The 21,497-nt window shown below is 43.6% G+C and overlaps 1 protein-coding gene and 1 long non-coding RNA gene across 3 annotated transcripts; both read right to left on the bottom strand.

The window, feature by feature from the left end:
* Window positions 1-3,013: 3,013 nt before the first annotated feature.
* On the bottom strand, window positions 3,014-4,362 carry LOC106898165. Its single transcript, XR_001413888.1, has 2 exons — window positions 4,323-4,362; window positions 3,014-3,720 (listed from the first exon to the last, which is right to left on the bottom strand). It is a non-coding gene; the product is annotated as an uncharacterized LOC106898165 (long non-coding RNA).
* A 1,520-nt stretch (window positions 4,363-5,882) lies between these two features.
* On the bottom strand, window positions 5,883-21,102 carry CREBL2 (cAMP responsive element binding protein-like 2). 2 transcript variants are annotated; one of them, XM_014959276.1, is made up of 4 exons: window positions 20,920-21,102; window positions 9,285-9,482; window positions 7,815-7,962; window positions 5,883-7,073 (listed from the first exon to the last, which is right to left on the bottom strand). In XM_014959276.1, coding segments are annotated over exons 1-4 (363 nt in total). In that variant the 5' UTR covers window positions 20,935-21,102; the 3' UTR covers window positions 5,883-7,071. The 2 variants fall into 2 exon arrangements, with proteins under 2 accessions (XP_014814762.1, XP_014814761.1); XM_014959275.1 differs by lacking the exon at window positions 20,920-21,102 and adding an exon at window positions 17,315-17,438.
* Between the last annotated feature and the right edge of the window lie 395 nt (window positions 21,103-21,497).

Genomic DNA, 21,497 nt, shown 5'->3' with positions numbered 1-21,497 from the left:
ATACTCTGACACAAGGAACGGTATTTTAATCTTTAGAGGAGGGAGCTAACGTGACAATGCTCTACAAGGAAGCTTTGAATGGAAAAGAATCACTGCTGTACAGGTAAGAGGGGAGTTTTGCTGAGTTCCCAGCTTCCAAGTACCAGCTCCTCTGAGGAGAGATGATTGCTGCCAGGTATAGACAGAGCTTGAAACTCTAGATTAATTGCTTAATGAAAGCAACTCAAGCTCCATTTGCCTTTGGAGGAGTTTTGCTGAGTTCCCAGCTTCCAAGTACCAAATCACTGCTGTACAGGTAAGAGGAGAGCTTGAAACTCTAGATTAATTGCTTAATGAAAGCAATTCAAGCTCCATTTGCCTTTGGAGGAGTTTTGCCGGGTTCCCAGCTTCCAAGTACCAGCTCCTCTGAGGAGAGATGATTGCTGCCAATGACCCGCATTTGATTCTTTCTTGTAGCCTGACCAGTGCATGTGATGCACGACAAGCTGAGTTTTCCCTGCTCCTTGCTATAGTCAAGTTGTGACCTCAAAAGCTGGCAGAGCTCCTTGGAACGGTAGCAGTCAGCTCCCCCCACAACAGAAAATAAACTGGAGTGCATCAGCATCGATCCTCTTACCTTCACCTAATGAAGCAGGATAGAAAACTGGCATAAGTGCCAAAATTCTGCTTAGAAGCCTCCTTGCCAGTCCCTGCGCTTTCCCCCATCCTTTCTAATTAACTTGGAATTGCTATTTTATAAAATTCTCACCGATGTCTGAAAACAGTTATATACTAATGAAGACAGGGAAAAAGAGGTTTTACAGTAACAAAAGAAAGTAATTTTAATCCATGCTAACAGGTGATATTTAACGTTACAGCTGGTGACAGTATTTCTGACAGACCAAGGCAAAGCTGTGTTAATAACAGGCACATTGGTTTTGTTTATAGGACTTATTTCAGGCAAAGAGCGTGATTCAGAAAAAAATGCAGGGTGAATGCAAGCAATCACAAGAGGCCATTCATCATTCTGCCTACGGTTTGTTTTTTTTTGTTGTTGTTGTTAATACATCCACAGAACTGCAACTGTGCTCATTCCACGAGCGAGACGTTCGCGGCGGAGGGGATTAAAACAGACAACCTTTATCATCGTGCTCCAGCTGTCAGTCAGCCTTTTTTATCTGCCAGCACGTGTGGACAATATCAGCTCCGTTAACAACCCCACTCCTTCAGTGGCCTTGGATTGAAACGACGACAACATTAAGCAGCTACTGCAAAAAGACACAAGATCACGTAAGTCCAGACAGCCGAAGTGGTTAATTGGCTGTTTCTCAAACACCCACAGCAATCCACTTTGCTTCCGTTGGTACACGAGTAATTAAAAAGCTAATTGCTATTTTATTTCGGAAGGCAAGAAACCCTAAGAATAAAGTCAGGAGAAATGCAGCTTGCTGAAGTGAGAAGGGTAACGCGCTCTGCTCTCATCAACAGATCCCTACAGCCTTGAAGATTTGCGCATGTACTTGTCACAAGAGTAATTAGCTGATCAGAAATCTAGGCAGTAACTCCTTCCTCTTTCTCTATCTGAGATCCCAGACAGGATTCTAGGTTGAAATGGAAAACTGTTGTTCTGTTTACTTTGGTGAAACCTCTTCTGATTGACGTTCATGACATAAAGGCCCTTGGGCCAAAATTTGCTCTCTCACAAGTGAATTCCGCTCCCAGCTCCGTCCCGTGTTTCAGGCACAGGCGCCCCACCTCAACTTACCCTTTTGTTCAAAAACACTGCCACTAGTGAAAAGGCCGGGCCACCTGGGATTTCATAGAAATACAAGAAACACGGTAATCTACATCTCAACATTCTCAAGCGAAAGGAGACTTACAACTTTGTGAGCAGCAGAACCGCTCCAACACACGCCCAGCATCTACAGCTGAACAACGTTCTCCTTGCTGTTGGCTGAAGAGCATTGCCTTCCTCCCGATGGTTCAACTCAACAGAAGAAACACTTCAACAGGAGAAAAAACCACCCCGGGGCGAGCTGATACCAGCACTGCTTTCGCTAGGCTGCGCGGGGAAACAAGTAGGCTCTGAGCTACAAAGGGTCACGAGAGTTTTGAGAGCCTGCAAGGCAGAAGGGGTATTTACTCTGATGTTATCGAGGGCTTAAAAACGTAAAAGGGGTATTTCAGCGGAGTCGGTGGGTGCGGTAGAGCATATGCACAGAGGAACAGAAGAACAACTCATGCTTCTACGTAGTCCTCTAGGAAAAGGAACCCTTGACGGCTTTTGAAAATAGCTGCCAGACCCCTTAGGGAAGAAAGGAGATTCAGAGAAGATTCTTTTTCCATAGGGAAAGAGGACTGCATACTGAAAAGTGGGAGATGTCAAAGTACTGCTTAGGGGAGAGGAGAGAAAAAGCCCAGAAATGCCAAACAGAAAACACTGACCTAGCAACACGGCAGGATCTGTGTTCGATAGGGAGTAGGAAAGAATTGTTCTTACATCAGCAAGCATTTGGAGCATGCCACATAAGGAGATGGTGAAGCTGGAGGACACTGCTGGTATGCTCTGCTGCAGGAATAGGCAGCGTTGCTGTCGCCAGCACCGTATAATTTGATCAAAATGTATTTTGAAAGTTGCCACGAGAAAGAAGGTACGGAAAAAGCAACCCTCCATAGCAAGCTATTTTTAGTCACATCGAACACCCTGCCTCCCGAAAACACAAATTTTATAATCCAATTGTATAATCCAGTTTTACTCCCAAATTCACTTCATCATCAGAATACCCATCAGCTGCAGCATAGTTAAGAATGTCACCATTACCCACCCTAATATGTAGAGATCACACACAAGAATTGCTTGAAGCAGCATTTACAGCATTGATTACAGCAAGTAGCAGCATTGATTAAGTCAGTTGTGAATTACAGGCAAATTACACACAAAAAAGCAGGGCTAATCTTGCACTAGTTACACAAGCAAAACTCCCGCCTCCCCAGTGCTTTTTATTGAAGAAAAAAAGAAACTGAAAGTCAGTTGTTTGGGATTTTTAATGATTTTTTTTAATGAAGCGTTACCGATAATCATTAGCTGAACGACGACAGCACTTTCCAGTTACAATTTAAAGTGAGATAAAGAAAATACAAATAACAGTATAAATAATACCAAGCAACAGCCTTTGCAGAAAGTCCTTAAGGCAATAGCTACAACTGACACTACAAATTCTACTTTTATATCTACATATACACATCTATACATTCCATAAATACAGCATCTCAGTATGGGATACCTCAGATTCTACTGCGGATTAGAAGCTCCTGTTTTCTCATGCAAATCCACAACAGAGTCATACAAGAAATTCAGTTAGTGACAAAGCTTACAGAGGAATTAATGCTCAAGGGTACTAACAGCAGGATGCTCACAACCTGGTGTTTTGCCTTCCTTACCCCCTTACTGCAGGGATTTCTACATCAGCCGCTCCTCTGTCACTCATGCTGTCACTCTTCAGCATAATGAGGACTGGAGTTCTTATTTCAGTTTTTCCTCTTCATTTCTGCACGTTTTCAGACTAGTCTCAAACATTCGCTCCACATTTGGTCCTCTTATTACCAATAGTTTTATAGCTTTTACAGAGATCACAATTTTTTAGAAAGTAGCAAATGGAGCTACGACGCCAAATCTTTTCCATCTCTTCATGGCATGCCAGGAAGAACTAGATTCATTATTGATGTAGATTAATCTTCACCCTAAAATGTAAAAGGGAAAAAAAGGAAAAACAAGTCAGTCACAGGCACTCTCCCAAAGCTAGTCATGGTCTCAGCTGTCAAGAAAGAGAAAAGCTTTTTGATATATACTTAATACATTTTTAAAAATCGCAACAAAACACCTCTGATGTGAGGTATAACAGTCTTTTGAAAAGCATTTAATAGGATGCATGTTCTTTGGCAAACGCGTATTACTATTAGATTACAAAAGCAGACCATGATTTGATTTTTTAAAATTTTTTTCAACACGTTAATTACAAAATGTTCTCAGTTAAGTGACAGGTCTATTAAATGCATCCACTTCATTATTTTTTTTTCAGGATCCTATACCCCAAGCATATATTTGGGATTAAAAAGACAAGATTTAGTGGAAACTTGGTAAGAAAGATGTACTATCTGGTAAATCCTTGGGTTAAATTCTCCAAAAGGATTAGTGCAACTGAACAGTGCCTAGTCCAGCAGCATCAGCTGAGTTCAGTTTTACTATGCATTATTGTAACAGACACCTAGCATTGTTATAAGCACCAAATACTACAGACAGCTTTTTTTTTTTTAAATGTGGAAAGTTTCCAAGGGATACCCACCTTTAGCCGGGCAAATGGTTCTAGCTGACCATTAGAATTTTTTTTTTTTTTAAATGTGGAAAGTTTCCAAGGGATACCCACCTTTAGCCAGGCAAATGGTTCATTAGAATTCCATGGCAGGCAGGAAAATGCAGCATTTTCAGGCTTATTTGCTTTCTTCAGCGTTTTTGAGAGAGAACCAGCTGCACACAGTCACTGCAGGAGACATGGGTGGAAGGCTCTACCCACCTTACACAAAGAGAGGGCAAGGCTCAGCCACCCCTCCCTTGCTGAGGTACTATATGAACCTCCTGGTCAGAGGACCTGGTTGTATCTTTGGTAGGAGCCACACTGACACGTGAACGAAGACTATAACCATTAGAGCACCAAATGAGCAGGTAACAACATCTGTTAGTTTTCAAAGGGGACTGCTGAACCTCCAGAACTTTATCTAATTAAATGATTGCTGCTGGGAATCCTACATTCCATAATGAGCTACAGCACCTAGAGCGGGTTGGAAGATTGCAGTCAGAGCCTCTAACTCCGTCACGCCAATTTTGGCTTGCAGAACAAGCACCTAAACAGTCAAAGATGATGGGGGCTGCAACGTGCCCCTCCTGTCCCATCTGCAGGAAGCACAAAAAACCCTGTTAGAACATGGACACCACTACTTGGGTCCTGTAATGCCAACTGCTGGCTAAGCCAGGAAGCAGGAGCCACCGTGATGAGGAACAGACGAAAGCTGTTGCTCATCACAACAAGGAAATTCCAGCTCCTAATCTCCTCCATAAAAGAAATCTTGACTCCTGGCAAAAAAAAACCAAAGAGAGTGGAAGGAAGAGAGCAAGTGGGGTACTTCTGGTGAGATCAGAGGTGCCTTTGGCACAGAACCTAGTGCAGAGTGGAGCTGGTCTAGTCAGGCGAACCGTTTTCTACATCCTCGATTCAGAAAGACACTGAAGTATACACATAACCTTTGAAACACACTTTTAATTAAATATATAGTTTACATTTGAAACTGGAGGCACTGTGGAAGTCTAATTGTAACCAAAAATAATTTACGACACTTCTGACGCGATCAGGTTGCAAAATCCAACTGCAGGGTTCACAGAGTATAGTTCTAGACATCTGGTCTAGTTTGTTTTGGGTTTTTTTTCCCTCTCCAGAGAACCCAGAGAAAGGACAGGCAAGCATTTGACATACAAATAAACCACCAAAGCTTATGGGCTGGCTTTGCTGCTATATTTCAGGACAAACTGCAGTTCAGAGCTTAAAATCTGGGGGGGACGGGAACCCTCATATCTTCCCCATCTCTGCTTCAGTGTTACTGAACCTTTCCTCATTGTTTTCCACTAGCAAGTTCTAGCAATTGCTAACTAAGTACATGTGTGGCAAATCTAGAGACTAAACTTAAAACCGTGCCTTGAGCATCAATATACAAGTGCTCAGAATGGAATTCTGAGAGCAACTGCTGTACACTGAAATATGGCACTTTATTATTGTCAGCGCTTTTGACTAATCCCGAGTTGAGATGATGCTAAACAGACCCAATTAGCTGAATAAAAAGAAGGCCACATTCAGTCTAGCAGAGTCATTCATTATAGTATTTATTCTATGAAACAAAGAAGAAAACATAACATTAAAAAACGTTCCATGCATTTCATGAAATACAGAGAAAGACATTGTCGTAAACAAAACAGAGAATAAGCAAGCAAAACCCCCACTGAAAGTCCCGAGAGCTCCACTCTCCACGAGGCATCATATACATACAAAAAAGCATGTACAGAAGAAAGAGCAGTCTAAGGAAAGTGGCAGGTTATCTGTCAATATCTTGGATGAGAAGATCAACCCACAAGACGTTTGCCATCACCTCTTTTATTGTAAGAACAAATGGATGCAACTTATTTTCCTTGCTACCAGTTCTGGGCATTTATCTTTTTCTGGGAAACCAGGGTGGCACCTCAGAATTCATATTAAGTTGCAGGCTAGAAAGATACTAGGGCCCAAAGTGTAGGTAGATACAGAAAGACAGCAGGGCACAATAGGTGGAAGGAGATGGCAGTTGTTCCATTGCTGGAAGCAGGGGGATGGAGATGCTCTGACTATCTTACTGGGAACAGGAGGGGGAAAAATACATCCCGTGAAAGAATTATAGGCAGCAGCAGGGAATATAATTAGTACCTCTCTTGAAGAGCCCCGACAACATAAAGACATGCCGCATTACAAAAGGATGCTGAAAGCAACATCTTTATCTAGGTTACAAATTACATTGCTAGAAACCTTCTTGCTAAAAGCTTTTGATCCAGTTCCTTCTCCTCAACCTACAGTACTCCAGCACTCCATTCGGCTTCAGCAAAGCTGTTATGAGATCCTCCTCTTGCTTTTGTTTTACAGAGCCTCTCAGACTCCCACAATGGTTACTGACCACACAACTACTGACCACAAAGCCAGTGTAATTCTGGGCTCTGACACAAAAGCTGCCCCCATCTCATCTCGGGAAGGCCCAAAAGCTGCCATAGCTGTATTTGAGGAGGATGGTGTAGAGAAAGGAAGAACAAGGCTCCGCTTACACAAACACCTATTACCCCAAAAGCCTCACTCCATGCAGGCTTGGGAACACCACAATCAAAGAGTTTCATGTGGGGAGGAGCAAAGAGAAGACAGCAGACTGGGATCCTTCTCCCTGCACCCAGGGATGCATCCACTTCTCTGACAACAGCATTCTTCTGCCAGCTACCAAGCTATCTCTGCTGCAGTGCGGAAGGTGGCCTCCTGTGAATGATGCACCAGAAGGAAGATTGTTACAATTACAAATTTGGTTTTCACATTGTTACTTAAAAACCTAAGGCTAGGAATTCTTTTTTTTTTTCCCCTTAAAATTTAAAGTAAAGTGTGATTTAACTTGTAGCATGAAATATTACAAAATTCGGAGATGTGAGATATAGCATTGCCCATGTTACACCTTAACTCTGTTCCTTTGCAGGTACATATCAGGAATGATTTTATATCACATGATCTTTCAACATTGTAGACCCTAGGAGAACTTTATTTCATTCCCTGGACAAGCACAAATGAAGCAGAAAGAAGACTCCATAGGAAATTCCAAGTGCAGCATTTCTCACTTTTGAGCGCTCGCAGCTAGAATAATGTGTTCTTGATGGTGTTTTTAAAATCCGATTATGTTTTATGTGCTCCATTTACCTTGCTTTAGGAAAACAGAAAATGCTGTAAAAGATTAAAGTCTCAAGTCTTCACAGGCCTCCACAGGCCTTGGTGAAACACAAAGATTGAGTCTTCTTTTTAAAATAACTGCCCAACTTCCTAGCTAGTGTAATTTCTGTGTTGTCCATGTAAACATTACACAGAGTCTTTGTACCACCCACTAAGCTTTTTGCTTCAATCAACTATTTGTGCCCAAAAGCACATCCTTATGTTTCTTCCTACACCACAGCCCTCCTCCCACGCCACAAAAGATGTAACAAAACAGGAATTAATCATAGGCTGGCTACTTACAGGGATTGCTGCTGTTTGCTTCTGTCTTCCCAGCCTTGGCAAGTTTGGTTGAGTTCTGCTGTGCTTTGCCCTGCTCCTCTCCAGTTAGCAGGGCTTTTATTTCAGAGGGGATTTTCCCTTGGTCCATTGCCATGCACCACTGCTTGTACTAAAATATGCAAACACATTAGGCATTAGCAAAGTGCCAGGATCACATTAGCAGACAAAACAGAACTGTAATCTTTACTTTCCGGTAAATTCATTTAAGGTTTGAATTTACTGGGCTGAAGCCTCTTACAAAATGCAAAGCACTAATGAGCTAAGCACGTGTCCATGGTTGCATACCTGGCCTCAGTAAATCCTGTTTCAGTCAATAAACTGCTACTCAGTAGCAGTACTAGACACAATACTGTAATTATTAAACAACATGGAACACTTTGTGCATTTTCTCCCTGCTAGCATGCCAGAATACCGTTCCAGTTCATGGCCTATTAAAAACAAATATTTCACATGACTCCAGGACTCACTGATTATTAAGAGGTCCTTTCTGATTGTGCAAGGCACGGTCACAGCACATGTGCCTTACTCCTAGTTCCCTCATCTTAAATTCTTCATCGGCAAACCCTAAAGCACACTGGAAAACCTGTGGGCAGCTGGCTGACTTTCCACCCAATCCTAACCCTATTCACTTGTGGTGATTAGCCCTGCCTAGTCAAACAAGCCTAATGAAAGGTCAAGGAAGTATCCTCAGCTCCAGTGATATTGCAATGGAATCTCAATATTACTGAGGAGCTGAGTCCGTATTTCCAGATGAAACATCTTCTTTGGTCAACACAACTTATTTGACCAAGACACCCATCTTATATGTGCTGTAAACACCAGACAGCTGTGCAACCATCTACACGTGCAGATGAGAGTATCCTGCAACAATAAACCCCCCCCCAGCAGACAAAAAGGTCTGGAGGAGCTGAGTCCGTATTTCCAGATGAAACATCTTCTTTGGTCAACACAACTTATTTGACCAAGACACCCATCTTATATGTGCTGTAAACACCAGACAGCTGTGCAACCATCTACACGTGCAGATGAGAGTATCATGCAAGAATAAACCCCCCCCAGCAGACAAGAAGGTCGGTGGGAAGCAATGACACACTTTGGATACATGTGCCCCTTGGTATTTTAACACATCTCTCTCCACCCTCTACACCTCTTTCTACCTCTGTCAGAGGTTTTTCAAAACAAACATCTCAAAGACAGACTTAAGGGCAATGGCCCTTTCTTTGATTGCCTCCAGTTCAAAACCAGGAGATAACTTGTGACACGAGGTTCACATTCAACATGCAAAATCAGCAAACAGCTGAGCGCATCTGTTACTGGTGTTTTGATACCTTATGGCTAGCCAAATCCCAGTCACAGTGATTTCAAGAACAAATGTCTACAAGGACAGGTCCCAAATAATACTGAGGGTTAGGTTAAGTGAGAGTTTCTTACCATTTCGAGCTCTTCTCTGAGAGCACAGATGGCACGCTCTCTGCTTGAAACCAGCTCTTCCAAGTACTGGTACCTCAGCTTCTTCCTGGCTCTGCACTCCCTTGCACTCTGACGGCTTCTTTCAAGCTTTGCCTTCAAGTCTATTTTGGCTGGTTTACGACCCCGCTTGCCCGGTTTCTTTACCTTGCCTCCGACCACCTGGAAAGGAAGGGTACATTAAAGATCCTGCTCTGCGGAGGGAATGCTGGAGCCCTGCCATCGTGCCTACGAGGTGCCTCAAGTAGAAGATTTTGCCCGTGCTTTCAACTGATGCTGAGCAACAGAGGAAAGGTGTAGCTTGTTTAGGGGGCTGATGTATGAAGCTCTCAGTGACAGCATCAAAACCAAAAAATGACTTCATATTGCTTAAGCACTCCTAGTGTAAATGCTACTGAGCTGATCTGGAGAAACAGCATCTCAGAACAGTGGAGGTTGACAGGGACCTCTGCAGGTCATCTGGTCCAACTCCCTGCTCAAGCACAGCCACCTAGAGCCAGTTGCCCAGGACCTGGCTTTTGAGTATCTGCAAGAAGGGAGACTCCATGGCCTTTCTGGGCAACCTGTGCCAACACTTGGTCACCCTCACAGTAAAAAAAAAATAAAAATGTTCTGAGGGACCCTGTGTTACAGTCTTCATCCACTGCCTCTGGTCCTGCCATTAGGTACAACTGTAGAGAGCCTGGCTCTGTCCTCTTTATACCCTCCATTTCAAGTATTTGTACACACTGATGAGGTTCTCCAAATCTTCTGTTCTCTAGGATAGACAGTCCCAGTCTTCTCAGCCTTTCCTCATAGGAGAGGTACTTCATCATCTCAGTGGCCCTTTGCTGGGCTCCATGAGCTCCATTTCCCTTTTGTACTGGGGAGCCCAGAACTGGACACACTGCTCCAGATATCCAGGAGGATATCTGGGACACCCAGGAGACAGGGATGATCAAATTCATAGCAAAATCATTTCATTATTATCAGCAACTCCTGCTCTAATACAGTGTTTCTAGAGTTGCCAGGTAGTATGGAGTTTAACACTTAAATTTGGAAGAAAAATATTTATTTATATCAATATAATAAAAAACTTAGTTTTGCTAGAATAAAATGACCACAGTTCTACCCTACTCAAAAGGTGAAACTTGTCAGAATTACTCACTAGTCATCTGAGCTTCCTCAGTCCTGATTTTTTCCAAAGGAGTCTTCTGAGGATTTTTACTAAAGAGGGAACTCAATTACACACTGACTCCTACCTCTGCTGCCTCTGTTCCAGTTGTACCTAACCACTCTGGCCATGTTCACCTTCAGAACAACACTACACAGCCTGGAAAATTGTCTTCTCATGCCTCCTCATGCCACTTATCTCAATGCTCAACTCTCCCAGCACCTAATTTAGATCTCCCTTGCAGAACTGTAACCCCCTTGTTTCTTGTCCTATGGACTGCAGGTTTTGCAATCATTTTCCCCCCCTCTTCTTTGTGGCTTTTTTTTTTTTTTTTTTTTTACACGCATGAGAAAGCCTCTCTTACTACAAATAAAAAAGAAAGGAATAGTTTCCTCAATGTTTACACTTCCCCACCCAAATATTTTACTCTTAACATGAGACCATGGCACATGAAAGTTTTAAATATGGTCTGAAATTCAGTATAGTGGCCATTGGGTAGTATCGCCCCGTAAGCATTGCGTGAGCCACACACCCCACCTGCCCTCTGAAGTGAGCTTTTCTCTTTATTTGCATTCTGACCACACTGTTTGAATGGAGGGGGTGTGGAGAAACACACCTAACACACACCTACGTACAAGAATTTCACTGCTGGCTTAGTGTTTCACCATACTGTGTATAAACGGTACTTCTTCTACTAGTCAGTGTTCAAAATATCAGAGTTCATAATAAAAAAAGGCACTTTTTTCTGTGTGATGCCACAAAATAAGTCAGCTTTGACATTCAAAGAAGTCACTTGTTCTACAAACTTAGCAGGCTGCAATAAAAACAATAACATAGTGAACCGATGAAGAAAAAAAAAGGCTTATACAATTGAGCCTATTCTTTCTTTGAAAAGTGAGTCAACAATCACATGCCAACATAATCCTACCCTCTCTATATTGCCTCTCCTAATGTATTCAGGAGTAGCTGCCTACCATAAGCAAATGGAGGAACAGAAAGTACTTAATGGACATCTAGTGATCCTGAAACAAACACAATACGTTCAGAAATGCAAAGGAAAAAAAAAAAAATCAATCTCTTTTACATTTGAACTGCTGAATACTATTTGAATAATTCATTCACTCCACCAAGGTGCTCTCCTTAAGATCTTCTAGTTCAGATACTATATTCACTGAAATAGTATAAAACTACCCAGCCATGGCCAAGGGGGAAAGAAGTTCCAAAGAAAGGAAAGCAACTGTCCCCTTTCAGGCGTGACAAGCTCAGCTCTGTCCTCTCACCAAACTGCTCTCATATTTATACACGGTGTGATTTACACTCCTAGCTCAGGAGGAGTTAGAAATACACCTAGTATTCCCAGGAGCAGCTGTAGGCACTCACAATTTGCTATCTATTATTACTTGCACTTAAAAGATTTCTGAATATTACATTATACAATGCAGCCAAAGTACTTCAGTTCTCAAAGACTTTCAGCGCCCGCGGCTCTTCCGTGCCAACGCAAGCTAGTTTAAGGTAAATCTTTGAATTCAAGAGCTAGATAAGGCCTTGTAGGGACATACACTCCACCTCTCTTAAAAAACCTTCGCCACTCTGAGCTGTGACCCTCTAGAAGAGCGGGCTAGCACTCAAGGTCAGAGTCCCAGCACACCACGTACTGTCCTATGAACAAAATAATAACTCGAGTCTTAGTCCCGAGCAGGAGCACGTCTCACCAGCACGTCAGGCAGGTGAATAGTTGCTACCACGCTGTTTCTCACAAGCAGCAAGTTAAAGCTACTTGGAAACAGCACCCAACGTTGCCACAGCCAGCATCCTGGGCAGCAATGAAAAGCATTCCCAAGCAGCACAGCTTCACAGCAGTTAAATCCATCCAACGTCACAATCTCACAAAATAATTTCTTTTAAGGACCCGTTATTTTAAAGCATCTTGTGAACATTTATATGCAGAGGGTTCCTCTTTTAAGATAGGGGCCACATAAACACAGAAAACATACAAAGGGGGCAAGATAGAGTGGATCTTAATGCCAATAAGATCTCGAGTGAACTCCTACAAACTTTGAGTTTAAAGGCACATTTTTATGGACAGATCTAGAGACACGAACATAAGACAGTTAAAGGTACTTTGTAGCCTGCAAGGAAATTAAATGCTGGTGTAGACTGCTTTGCACATTGCAAATGCATCCTGGGTCCAGGACTATCAATTAACTGCTTTCCATTTAACCACTCGAGGGAGCTTTCTACAGATAGGTGTACTAATTGCTCTCTCTCAGGATCTTTTACCACTGCAGCAGTCCTGCACACAAGCTCTCTTATGGGAGGAAAAAGGCTTGTACCTCTTGGGTCATTGCTTGCCAATGCTCTAACCACCAGGACTATGCAAATAATGAAAAGCTTCCTTCCCTTTTAACTCTGACTTTAAGCAGCAAGATCCAAATAATCTGTATTCGCAGCACCCCAGAAGACTCACAGTGTCTTTGTGGCTCCTGATCTGGAGTTCACCACACAATTAGGCATCACCCTGCATGGCTAGTTTGGCAAGCGATTTAATCGAATCCTGCATCCTTAACAGTTTATCCTCACCAATATTTAGAAGCTTCTGCTGTATCCTTAAGCAACCCAGATGGGGAAAAAAAAAAAAAAAGGCCTGATAAATCCTTTGCCACCATCCCACATTACCATATCTCCCTGGCTTCTAGTCATGTTTGCCTATTCAGTTGCTATGCTGATGTGACAGAAAGAAGACAAAGCCGAAGTGCTAGTTGATGTTGAACATGGCAGCAGACCAAGAAAAAAAACAAGCAAGCAAACATTTTTTTATTCTCTTTGTATTCCCCCAGAGTTTATAAAGGGACGGGATCTATTAGCATTCAGCAGCAGGGATTTGTTTTTTTTCAGGGAGTCACATGTAATCAAGACCCAGAACAATATTAATCATAAAATTCATCACAGAAATATTAATAATGACATGCAGTTGTCAGAAAGCCAACCAAGCTCCCATTGCAGTTCGCTCAGACTTCAGAAAACAGAAAAACACAACTCCCTCCCTCTTTAATACAGTATTTGGTTCATAACATCATTCTTGCCTGGCGTCAGCGTTCAGGTACAGAATTATTTGACCTGGAATTGGAAATAGATTCCATTACTTGCCCTGTTATAGAAAAAGCCCTCAGATTTCTGGAATTTTAATTTCCACCACCCCAAAAAGGATTGAGCATATCTCTACAGAAGCACTGCCAGATTGTATGATGAAGAGGTTCTCCTTTGGAAGGACATATATACATAATATGGCTACTGGCATCCACATGCCCAAGGAACTGAGCCACTCGGGTAGTAACAGTACTCAGAGTAGCAGCATAAAACCCAGCTAGAAAGTATGCTGGTTATTCCTTCACTGCATGACATTTTATATGCTTAACACAGATTATTTAGTTAACTTTCACTGGCAGACAAAATAAATTTTCAGATCATTATTGGATGCAAGGTACTACTTAGTGAGCAAACACTTTACAAGTCTTAAGCAGGTATGTCAATAGAAATTAATCCTAAAGCTCTAATAATACAAAGTGATTGATGTACTAAGAATGTAATCTTTAGCACGGATGCGTAAAGAAGACTATGCTGAAATGTCTATTTTTAAAAAGCATAAGCTAGGAGCAAGTATCAAGTTTTCATGAAGTATTACATAGATATCCACAAGTCAAGACAAACAAGCATTAAGATTCAGAGTAGGAATCACTATTAAGACTCTGCAGCGATCACCCAGATGCCACTTTACCACTCAACAGTTGAGAGTCCTCCTCTTCCCCCCAGGAAGGACTTACAGCCTCATGCGTGGAAGCGTATCCACCAACACACCACGTGCATTCTCACAGTTTATGCTAACAGAACCCAAGCACTTCTTTAAACCCCTGTTAGAGCTCAAAACAGGCAACAGGGATGGTCAACTGACACTACACTATGTATATCCTCCTACCCCACTGCAAATGAGAAATAAAAGTCTTCTAACTGTTCTACAGAGCTGGTAAGCTCATCCACTTTACTTACCCATTGCAAACGTGAGGAAGCAGCACACCATCTGAGCAGTGCTGACCAGCAACTTTTTAAACATAGGCAATTTCAAAGCATCAAATCTCAAATTGTAACCAAAGCACTTTAGATTTTATATTTCCAAGCAAGCAGCAATGATAACACTTTACGTTCAAACACAATCTCAGATGGAAGAATTCTCCAGCATTTTGCAAACCCCCATGATGTGAAAAATCCTTGAAGGGTGAAAACATGGTAACCCAACCTCCTCAACAACGGAGGTCGTTAGGAAAACACATCCTGTGCTTCGCTCTCCACAGCAGCTCTCAGTCGCTCCTGAGAGCTGAGGCGTTCCTCAGAGCAGATTCCAGGATCACCTGGGAGATCACCCTTCTCTTCATGACCCTGGTCACCCACAACAGCAAGGGTCACAAGCAGAGATGTGCTGGTGGACGTGTCATGAATGAAGCCCCATCAAGTTCTCTGTTTTAAGCACAAGGTTTGTCATCTTACTTGCTCCCACTCTCCCTCCAAGGGATGTCCACATCCCTGCCATTTATCATAGAATGGTTTGGGTTGGAAGGGACCTTAAAGATCATCCAGTTCCAACCCCCTGCCCTGGGCAGGGACACCTCCCACCAGACCAGGTTGCTCCAAGCCCCATCCAGCCTGGCCTTGAACCCCTCCAGGGATGGGGCAGCCACAGCTTCTCTGGGCAACCCATTCCAGTGCCTCACCACCCTCACAGCAAAGAATTTCTTCCTAATATGACTTGGAACAAAACTCGCTCTGCTTCAGGATCACAAAATCTGGGTATTTGATGTTTCAAAGCCAGGCAGTGGGGAAAGCAGTGGAACTCCTCAGGTGCAGCCTTTTGCTGTGGCCTTCCCCTGCCCTAACACCAAGTGCTCCCCCAAAATGGAAAGGCTGTACGAACACCAGAGACATCACCAAAATGGAAAGGCTGTACGAACACCAGAGCGAGACATCGGCAGATGCTCAATCCATAAATATAAACACCCCATACAACAGCTTACCTAAGGGCTTGCTTTTTGAAACTCATTTAACACCTAAGAACGCTCCTACCAGACCTATTTAAAGGTTTTTCACTTGCTTCACACATTACAAGTTTGTGAAAACTTAGACCCCAAGACCAACACCTTTGCCCAGCGCCCAGCCTGATGGAGAGCAAATAATCTGAGCCGGAGACCCAGCTTTCAACAGCCCCAGCTTCTTTAACGGGTATAAGGGAATTTGCTTCTTCACTTAGAGGATGCAGTAATTTATTTAGAAGCAAAATAAAGCCAACAACCAAGAACCAGTCAGTTCAAAGTCAAGAAACTGACCTGAAATTAAAACAAGTGCAATAGATTGAGATCTACTTGTTTAAAAACGTGAAGAGTGGACTGTTTTATTGTTATCGGAAGTGGTAATAGAAGGTTTTGAGATCTACTTGTTTAAAAACGTGAAGAGTAGACTGTTTTATTGTTATCAGAAGTGGTAATAGAAGGTTTTGCTAAGCCTGCTTTTTTACTTTCCTTTGTATATTGGATAATATACAACTAGCAAGGCATTTTAGAAAAGAAAACTACTTTAGGAAAGTACCACATTCACCGCTAAGATTAAGAACAGCGCACAATACATTAAAAAACAAAACCATCCCACAAACAACAAAACACTTTAAATTTAAAAATACCACTTAAAATATAGTATTTGTCTCCAAAATGCACTTTTAAAAAAGCTCAATCCACTCATTTATGTTTTGGCTGAGTTAAGCGTATTTTTGAAGAAAAATACATTCCATCTAAACTTCTTGAAAACTAAAGCTATCTTTTCCTTACAGGACAAGAATATTTGTAATAAAAGAGGACAATCCCAAAATTTTATTGTTGTTATTGCTGGTTTGGTTTTGTTCATTTTTTTTTTTAATTTCACTGAAATAACAAAAATGATCTAATAATCAGATTTTTTTTTTATTTCTCATTTCTAGCCACGAACTGAGTAATTACTCTCATAAGAACTGCTAGTGTGCCCTACAAAAACCTCGATACCCAATACAAAAGACTGCAGTTAGCCAAGTAGAACTGTATTTTAATGGCTACCAACAACAGTTATTTATCAACTAACACAAATTTGGAAAATACTTCTTACCCTAATACATACCCCCCCGCTTCCCAATGTATGTAATAAATATATAGTAAGTTACATGTAATCTTGTAAACTAACCAAGCAATTTCACCTATAAAGGCTGACATCACAGTGATAGAATTTCTCCTTTTTTCCTGTGTCTAAATACTTCAGAGATACTTAAGCATTATTTTAACAGAGATTAATTTCCAAGGAACAGCTGCACCACTAAACTCTTTCCCTTTCAAAACCAATGGCTCAAATCACAGCAAGTCAGACCAGTATCTAAACAGGCCTGAGTTTCAGAGCAGCTCCACAGGAGAAAGAAAAGGAGGTCATATTTTGGGGTTGGTTGAGGGTTTTGTGTGTTTAATTTAAGAAGAGCCTTGAAAACCAGAACACGAAAGTTTTCAAGATCTGGTGCTCAGATGTTCTACCTCTCCCTTTATTTCTTACTGCTTCCTTCCCATTTTTAGGAATATGTTAAGATGAACCATTTTTCCATTGCTCTCTTAAACTGAGTACAGGCAAATTACAGTGCACTAACAATTAGGGAAAACATTACAGCCTGTAAACCCAATTCTAAACTCTTTGTGTCACACAGATGAAAGAAACACTGAACTTGGGTGGATGCAGATACAGAACGGTTAATTCACTACTAATGTAACTCAGTTATCTCAGTGCTTACAGGGAAATCCCTTTCACAGTCACGCTCTTTCAACTCACAGCAAAGACTCATCGATCACACGGGCCTCTCAATAAGGAGGAAAACATGATTCAGTGGGGCTTTCAGAAGATTTCAAGGACACGCTGGCTCAAGCTGTCAGACCACACGGGCTATAAAATGAAGTACAAATAGTGCTTGCCTCATCCTGACACAGCAACATGCAACAGGAAGAGCCCTCCCAAGAGAAATGGGATCTCTTGAATGGAGCCACCAAACCCTTAAGGCAACCTGCAGCCTCATGAACTTGTTCTGAAAGGAACCACAGCCCTTCAAAACAACTCCAGTGAAGCCTGTCAGAGCAGCAGGCACTTACTGACAAGTATCAGCTATTTTCAGTAGAAGATTGAGGGATCCAGTATCACCTGAGGTTACTGCCTAATAAAAAACCTGCTAAGGCAACAAAGATTTTCAAAGTTTTTTTAGGTACAGCCACATCCAGTAGTTCTGGGCAGGACCCTTGTCAACACCACTGTCCTTGCAAGTATCTCAGTGGTAAGTATAAAATAAAAGCATCATACTAGGGAACTGTACTTGAGACTGAATATATAAAGAATAAATACTCCACTCTGCTTACCCCTGCTTTGCTCAACATTAATTTTTCTAAAGAAAAAAAAACAAACAGCAAAGAGCTGTCTTACTGACTCAATGAAAAGATTTAGTTTAGTTTGTAAATGTGTCCAAAATGTTTCAGAAAAAAAAGCAAATTATCAGGACTTCACAAAACACAACAACAGATAAAAAATTATTTTTTAAATGAAAAATCTGGAAGTTTGTCCTGGGTTGAGAGACACAGGACTAACTTTTCCTCTAATGCTGGGGGAAATTGCACTTCTAGAAGACTCTATTTGACCCAGGCTGGCAACAGGATTATTTCCTACCATGAAGGTCACATTCAATATCAATTAGAAAAGTTTGCTGCAGAGCTCTCTCTCCCTTGATGGCGGCGGGTCCAGACAACTCCTTGCCCCGGTGCCAGAGCCCTGAGGCCTTCCCTTCCTCCTGAAGCCATTGCGCTGGCAGTGTCCGCCATTTGCTGTCCCTGCTGGGAGCGCACGGCTTCCTGCTGAGAGAATGGGCTGGGGATAATTCTTGGATATCTTAGATCATCCCTATCATCTTATATTATCTTGGTTCAACAAGGTCTTGGATATCTTAGATCATCCCTATCATCTGATATTATCTTGGTTCAACAAGGGCAAATGTAAGGTCCTGCACCTGGGGAGGAAGAACCCCAGGCACCAATACAGGTTAGGGGTGGATCTACTGGAAAGTACTACAGAGGAAAGGATCTGGGGGTCCTGGTGGATGGCAGGATCTCCATGAGCCAGCACTGTGCCCCAGTCACCAAGAGGACCAATGGAATCCTGGGCTGCATAAGGAGAATTGTCAAGGGAGGTCATTCTCCCCCTCTGCTCTGCACTGGGGAGGCCACAACTGGAATCCTGCGTCCAGTTCTGGGCTCCCCAGTTCAAGAGGGACAGGGAACTACTGGAGAGAGTCCAGCGAAGGGTAACAAAGATGATGGAGGGATTGGAGCATCTCCCTGATGAGGAAAGGCTCAAAGAGCTGGGGTTCTTGTGCCTGGAGAAGAGAAGGCTGAGGGGAGACCTTATTAATGCTGACAAGGATCTAAAGGGTGGGTTGAGGGAGGATGGAGCCAGACTCTTTTCAGTGGTTCCCAGTGACAGGACGAGGGGCAACGGGCACAAGCTGGAACATGGGAAGTTCCACTCAAATCTGAGGAAGAACTTCTTTGGGGTGAGGGTGGCAGAGCCCTGGCAGAGGCTGCGGAGTCCCCTTCTCTGGAGATCTTCAAGCCCCGTCTGGATGCTCCTGAGTGATGTGCTCTGGGCAGCCCTGCTTTGGCAGGGGGGTTGGACTGGATGGTCTCTAGAGGTACCTTCCAACTCTGTCAAATCTGTGAATATCAGTATCGTGATTAATACTGGTTCTTTAGTATTATTGTTAATTATTTAGTCTTAGTCTATTAAATATCTTTATATTTCAACCCTTGTGTTTCTTTGTGTTCCCCAATTCCCCTTTCCGGGTGGGGAGGGGTCATCGGGTGATAGAATGATTGTCTAAACGACAATAGATTGTTATGGGTTTTCTCAAACTATAACAAAGTTATATGTTACAAATAAGTTAGTTTTGATACAGGAGAAATGAAGTGTTCTTAACACTAAAAGAAATAAAATTCAGCTATTATCCACAAACTATGTATGCCACCAGAAATAAAACTTGTGGATCTTCTAAACTACTGCCCTGATTACATAAACTTTCATGCAGTTCTCACAGTTGTGAGCATTTTGTTGACTTCAGTGATGGAAGATTCCCTCCACCCTCCTATGCAGCTTTCAGACAAGGCCTGAATAAACCCAAATAGTATCTATGTCAATTTGGCAAATTGCCATGAACCTTTCATATGCTTACAATCCATTCTGTGATACTTTATACTTCCTGATTATTGACCACTTCTGAGTTCCTTAGATTTATTCCCTAAAAAATTACATCAAAAAATTTTTCCTTCCTTTGAATTCAGGTTGATGAGCACATGCAGTGCAGTTTTGTTTTACTAAAATTCAAGTGGGAAGAAAACCAGATGGCTCGAGAACAGATGAAGTGCCACAGGGACGTGTCTACCACGTGATGAGTTTTAATACTCAACCCAAGCTCAGAATTTACTATGAGTCAGAAGACAGCTGCTTCACAACCTACCTCAACTGTAGTTTCACCTAGTTTACTCCTGGGGACTTGAGCTATCTCCAGCACAAGCCTTGTGATGCTACCATAACCACCACTCCAACGAGCTGAAATACTCAAACTCAACTGGGAAGCCTCAGTTGTGAAACTCTGCACTAAGCAGATACAGCAGTTATGTCCTCAGTCCTCACGCTGACCGTGCAGGTCCTGCTTTAGGGGCACACCAGTGCAAGCAAATGGAGGAGGTGTTGCTCATGCATCTTCTGACGCTTTGCTCTGCTTAAACAGAAGACATGTACCTTCAGGGATGCCACTGTGCTGTTCTCAGAAGAAGATGAAAGAGGAATCAAAGCACCAGCATCCATTACAAGGCTGCAACCCAAGTTCACACCCTAATACCTTATTACTTGTCCACAGTTGCTAATTATCTAAGAAATTTGGGGTGCTAAAGGAATGCTCTCCACCACAACAGATCAGACCACTGGCCTGTATCCAGCCTCTAGCCCAAGCCTGAAGTGTTAAGGGAAAGCCAGAAGCAACATCCCAGCGCTATGCTCCACAGCACAGCGGTAAGTGAGGACAGTGAGGGGGACAACCCCTCCTTCCTGCTGTCAGCGACCAGAGGCCTTCAAGGGAAGGTTCCAGAGAAGTTTACCTCAAAGGCCTTTAGCTGGAGCGCTCACCCCACTCGCGGTTCCCCCGTCCATTAACTGCAATGAGACGTTTTGGGGGTTTATTTCGCACACCTTCGCCCCGCTTAGAGCTTGAACCCGCCGGGCTGAGGGGCGGGAGGGCTCCCCGGCCTCCCTGCACCAACGCACCGCCTCCACGCTGGCCCCCGGCGCGCCTCGCAGCCCCCTTACCTTACTGTCATCCATGTGTACCGCCAGCCCCGGCCCCGCACCGCCGTAGCCCCTGCACGGGGAGCGCACCGGAGTCGCCCACCACCGCCCGGGTGGACAGCGAGACTCACAGCCGCCCAGCGCGACCCGCCACAGCCGCCATCGCCCGCCGCCCTCTTTGTTTACAGCCGCCCGCCCCGCCCGACGCTGGGCGGGCGGGGGAGCGGCGGCGGAGCGGTGCACGCTGGGAAGAGTAGTCTTTCCCGACCCCGCAGCCATTGGCTGCTGCCGAGGCGAGGGGCGGAAGGGAATACAACCCCCAGCAGGCCCCGCGGGGTGAGGCGGGGAGCGACGCGACGATAGGTCCCCGCCCCGCGGAGAAGGAGGACTACATTTCCCAGAAGGCTCCTGGCACCTGCCCGCCTCTCCGCGGGCGGGCTGGTCTCCCTCAGAGGCGGGCGCCTTCCTGGGGCCCAGCCGGTGCCTTCGTCGGGCTCAAGCCATCGCCTTCCTCGGGCCCGGCCGGCCTCCGGGGCCTAATGCCACCGCCTCCCGTCCTCCGTGAGGGCGGCTGCCGGTTCCGACTCTCCCACAGGCTC

The sequence above is a fragment of the Calidris pugnax genome, unplaced genomic scaffold (assembly GCF_001431845.1).
Source record: "Calidris pugnax isolate Ruff unplaced genomic scaffold, ASM143184v1 scaffold298, whole genome shotgun sequence".
Classification (NCBI taxonomy): domain Eukaryota; kingdom Metazoa; phylum Chordata; class Aves; order Charadriiformes; family Scolopacidae; genus Calidris; species Calidris pugnax.
Note: the sequence above shows the minus strand (reverse complement) of the source record. Positions and strands in the feature narration are given on the sequence as shown.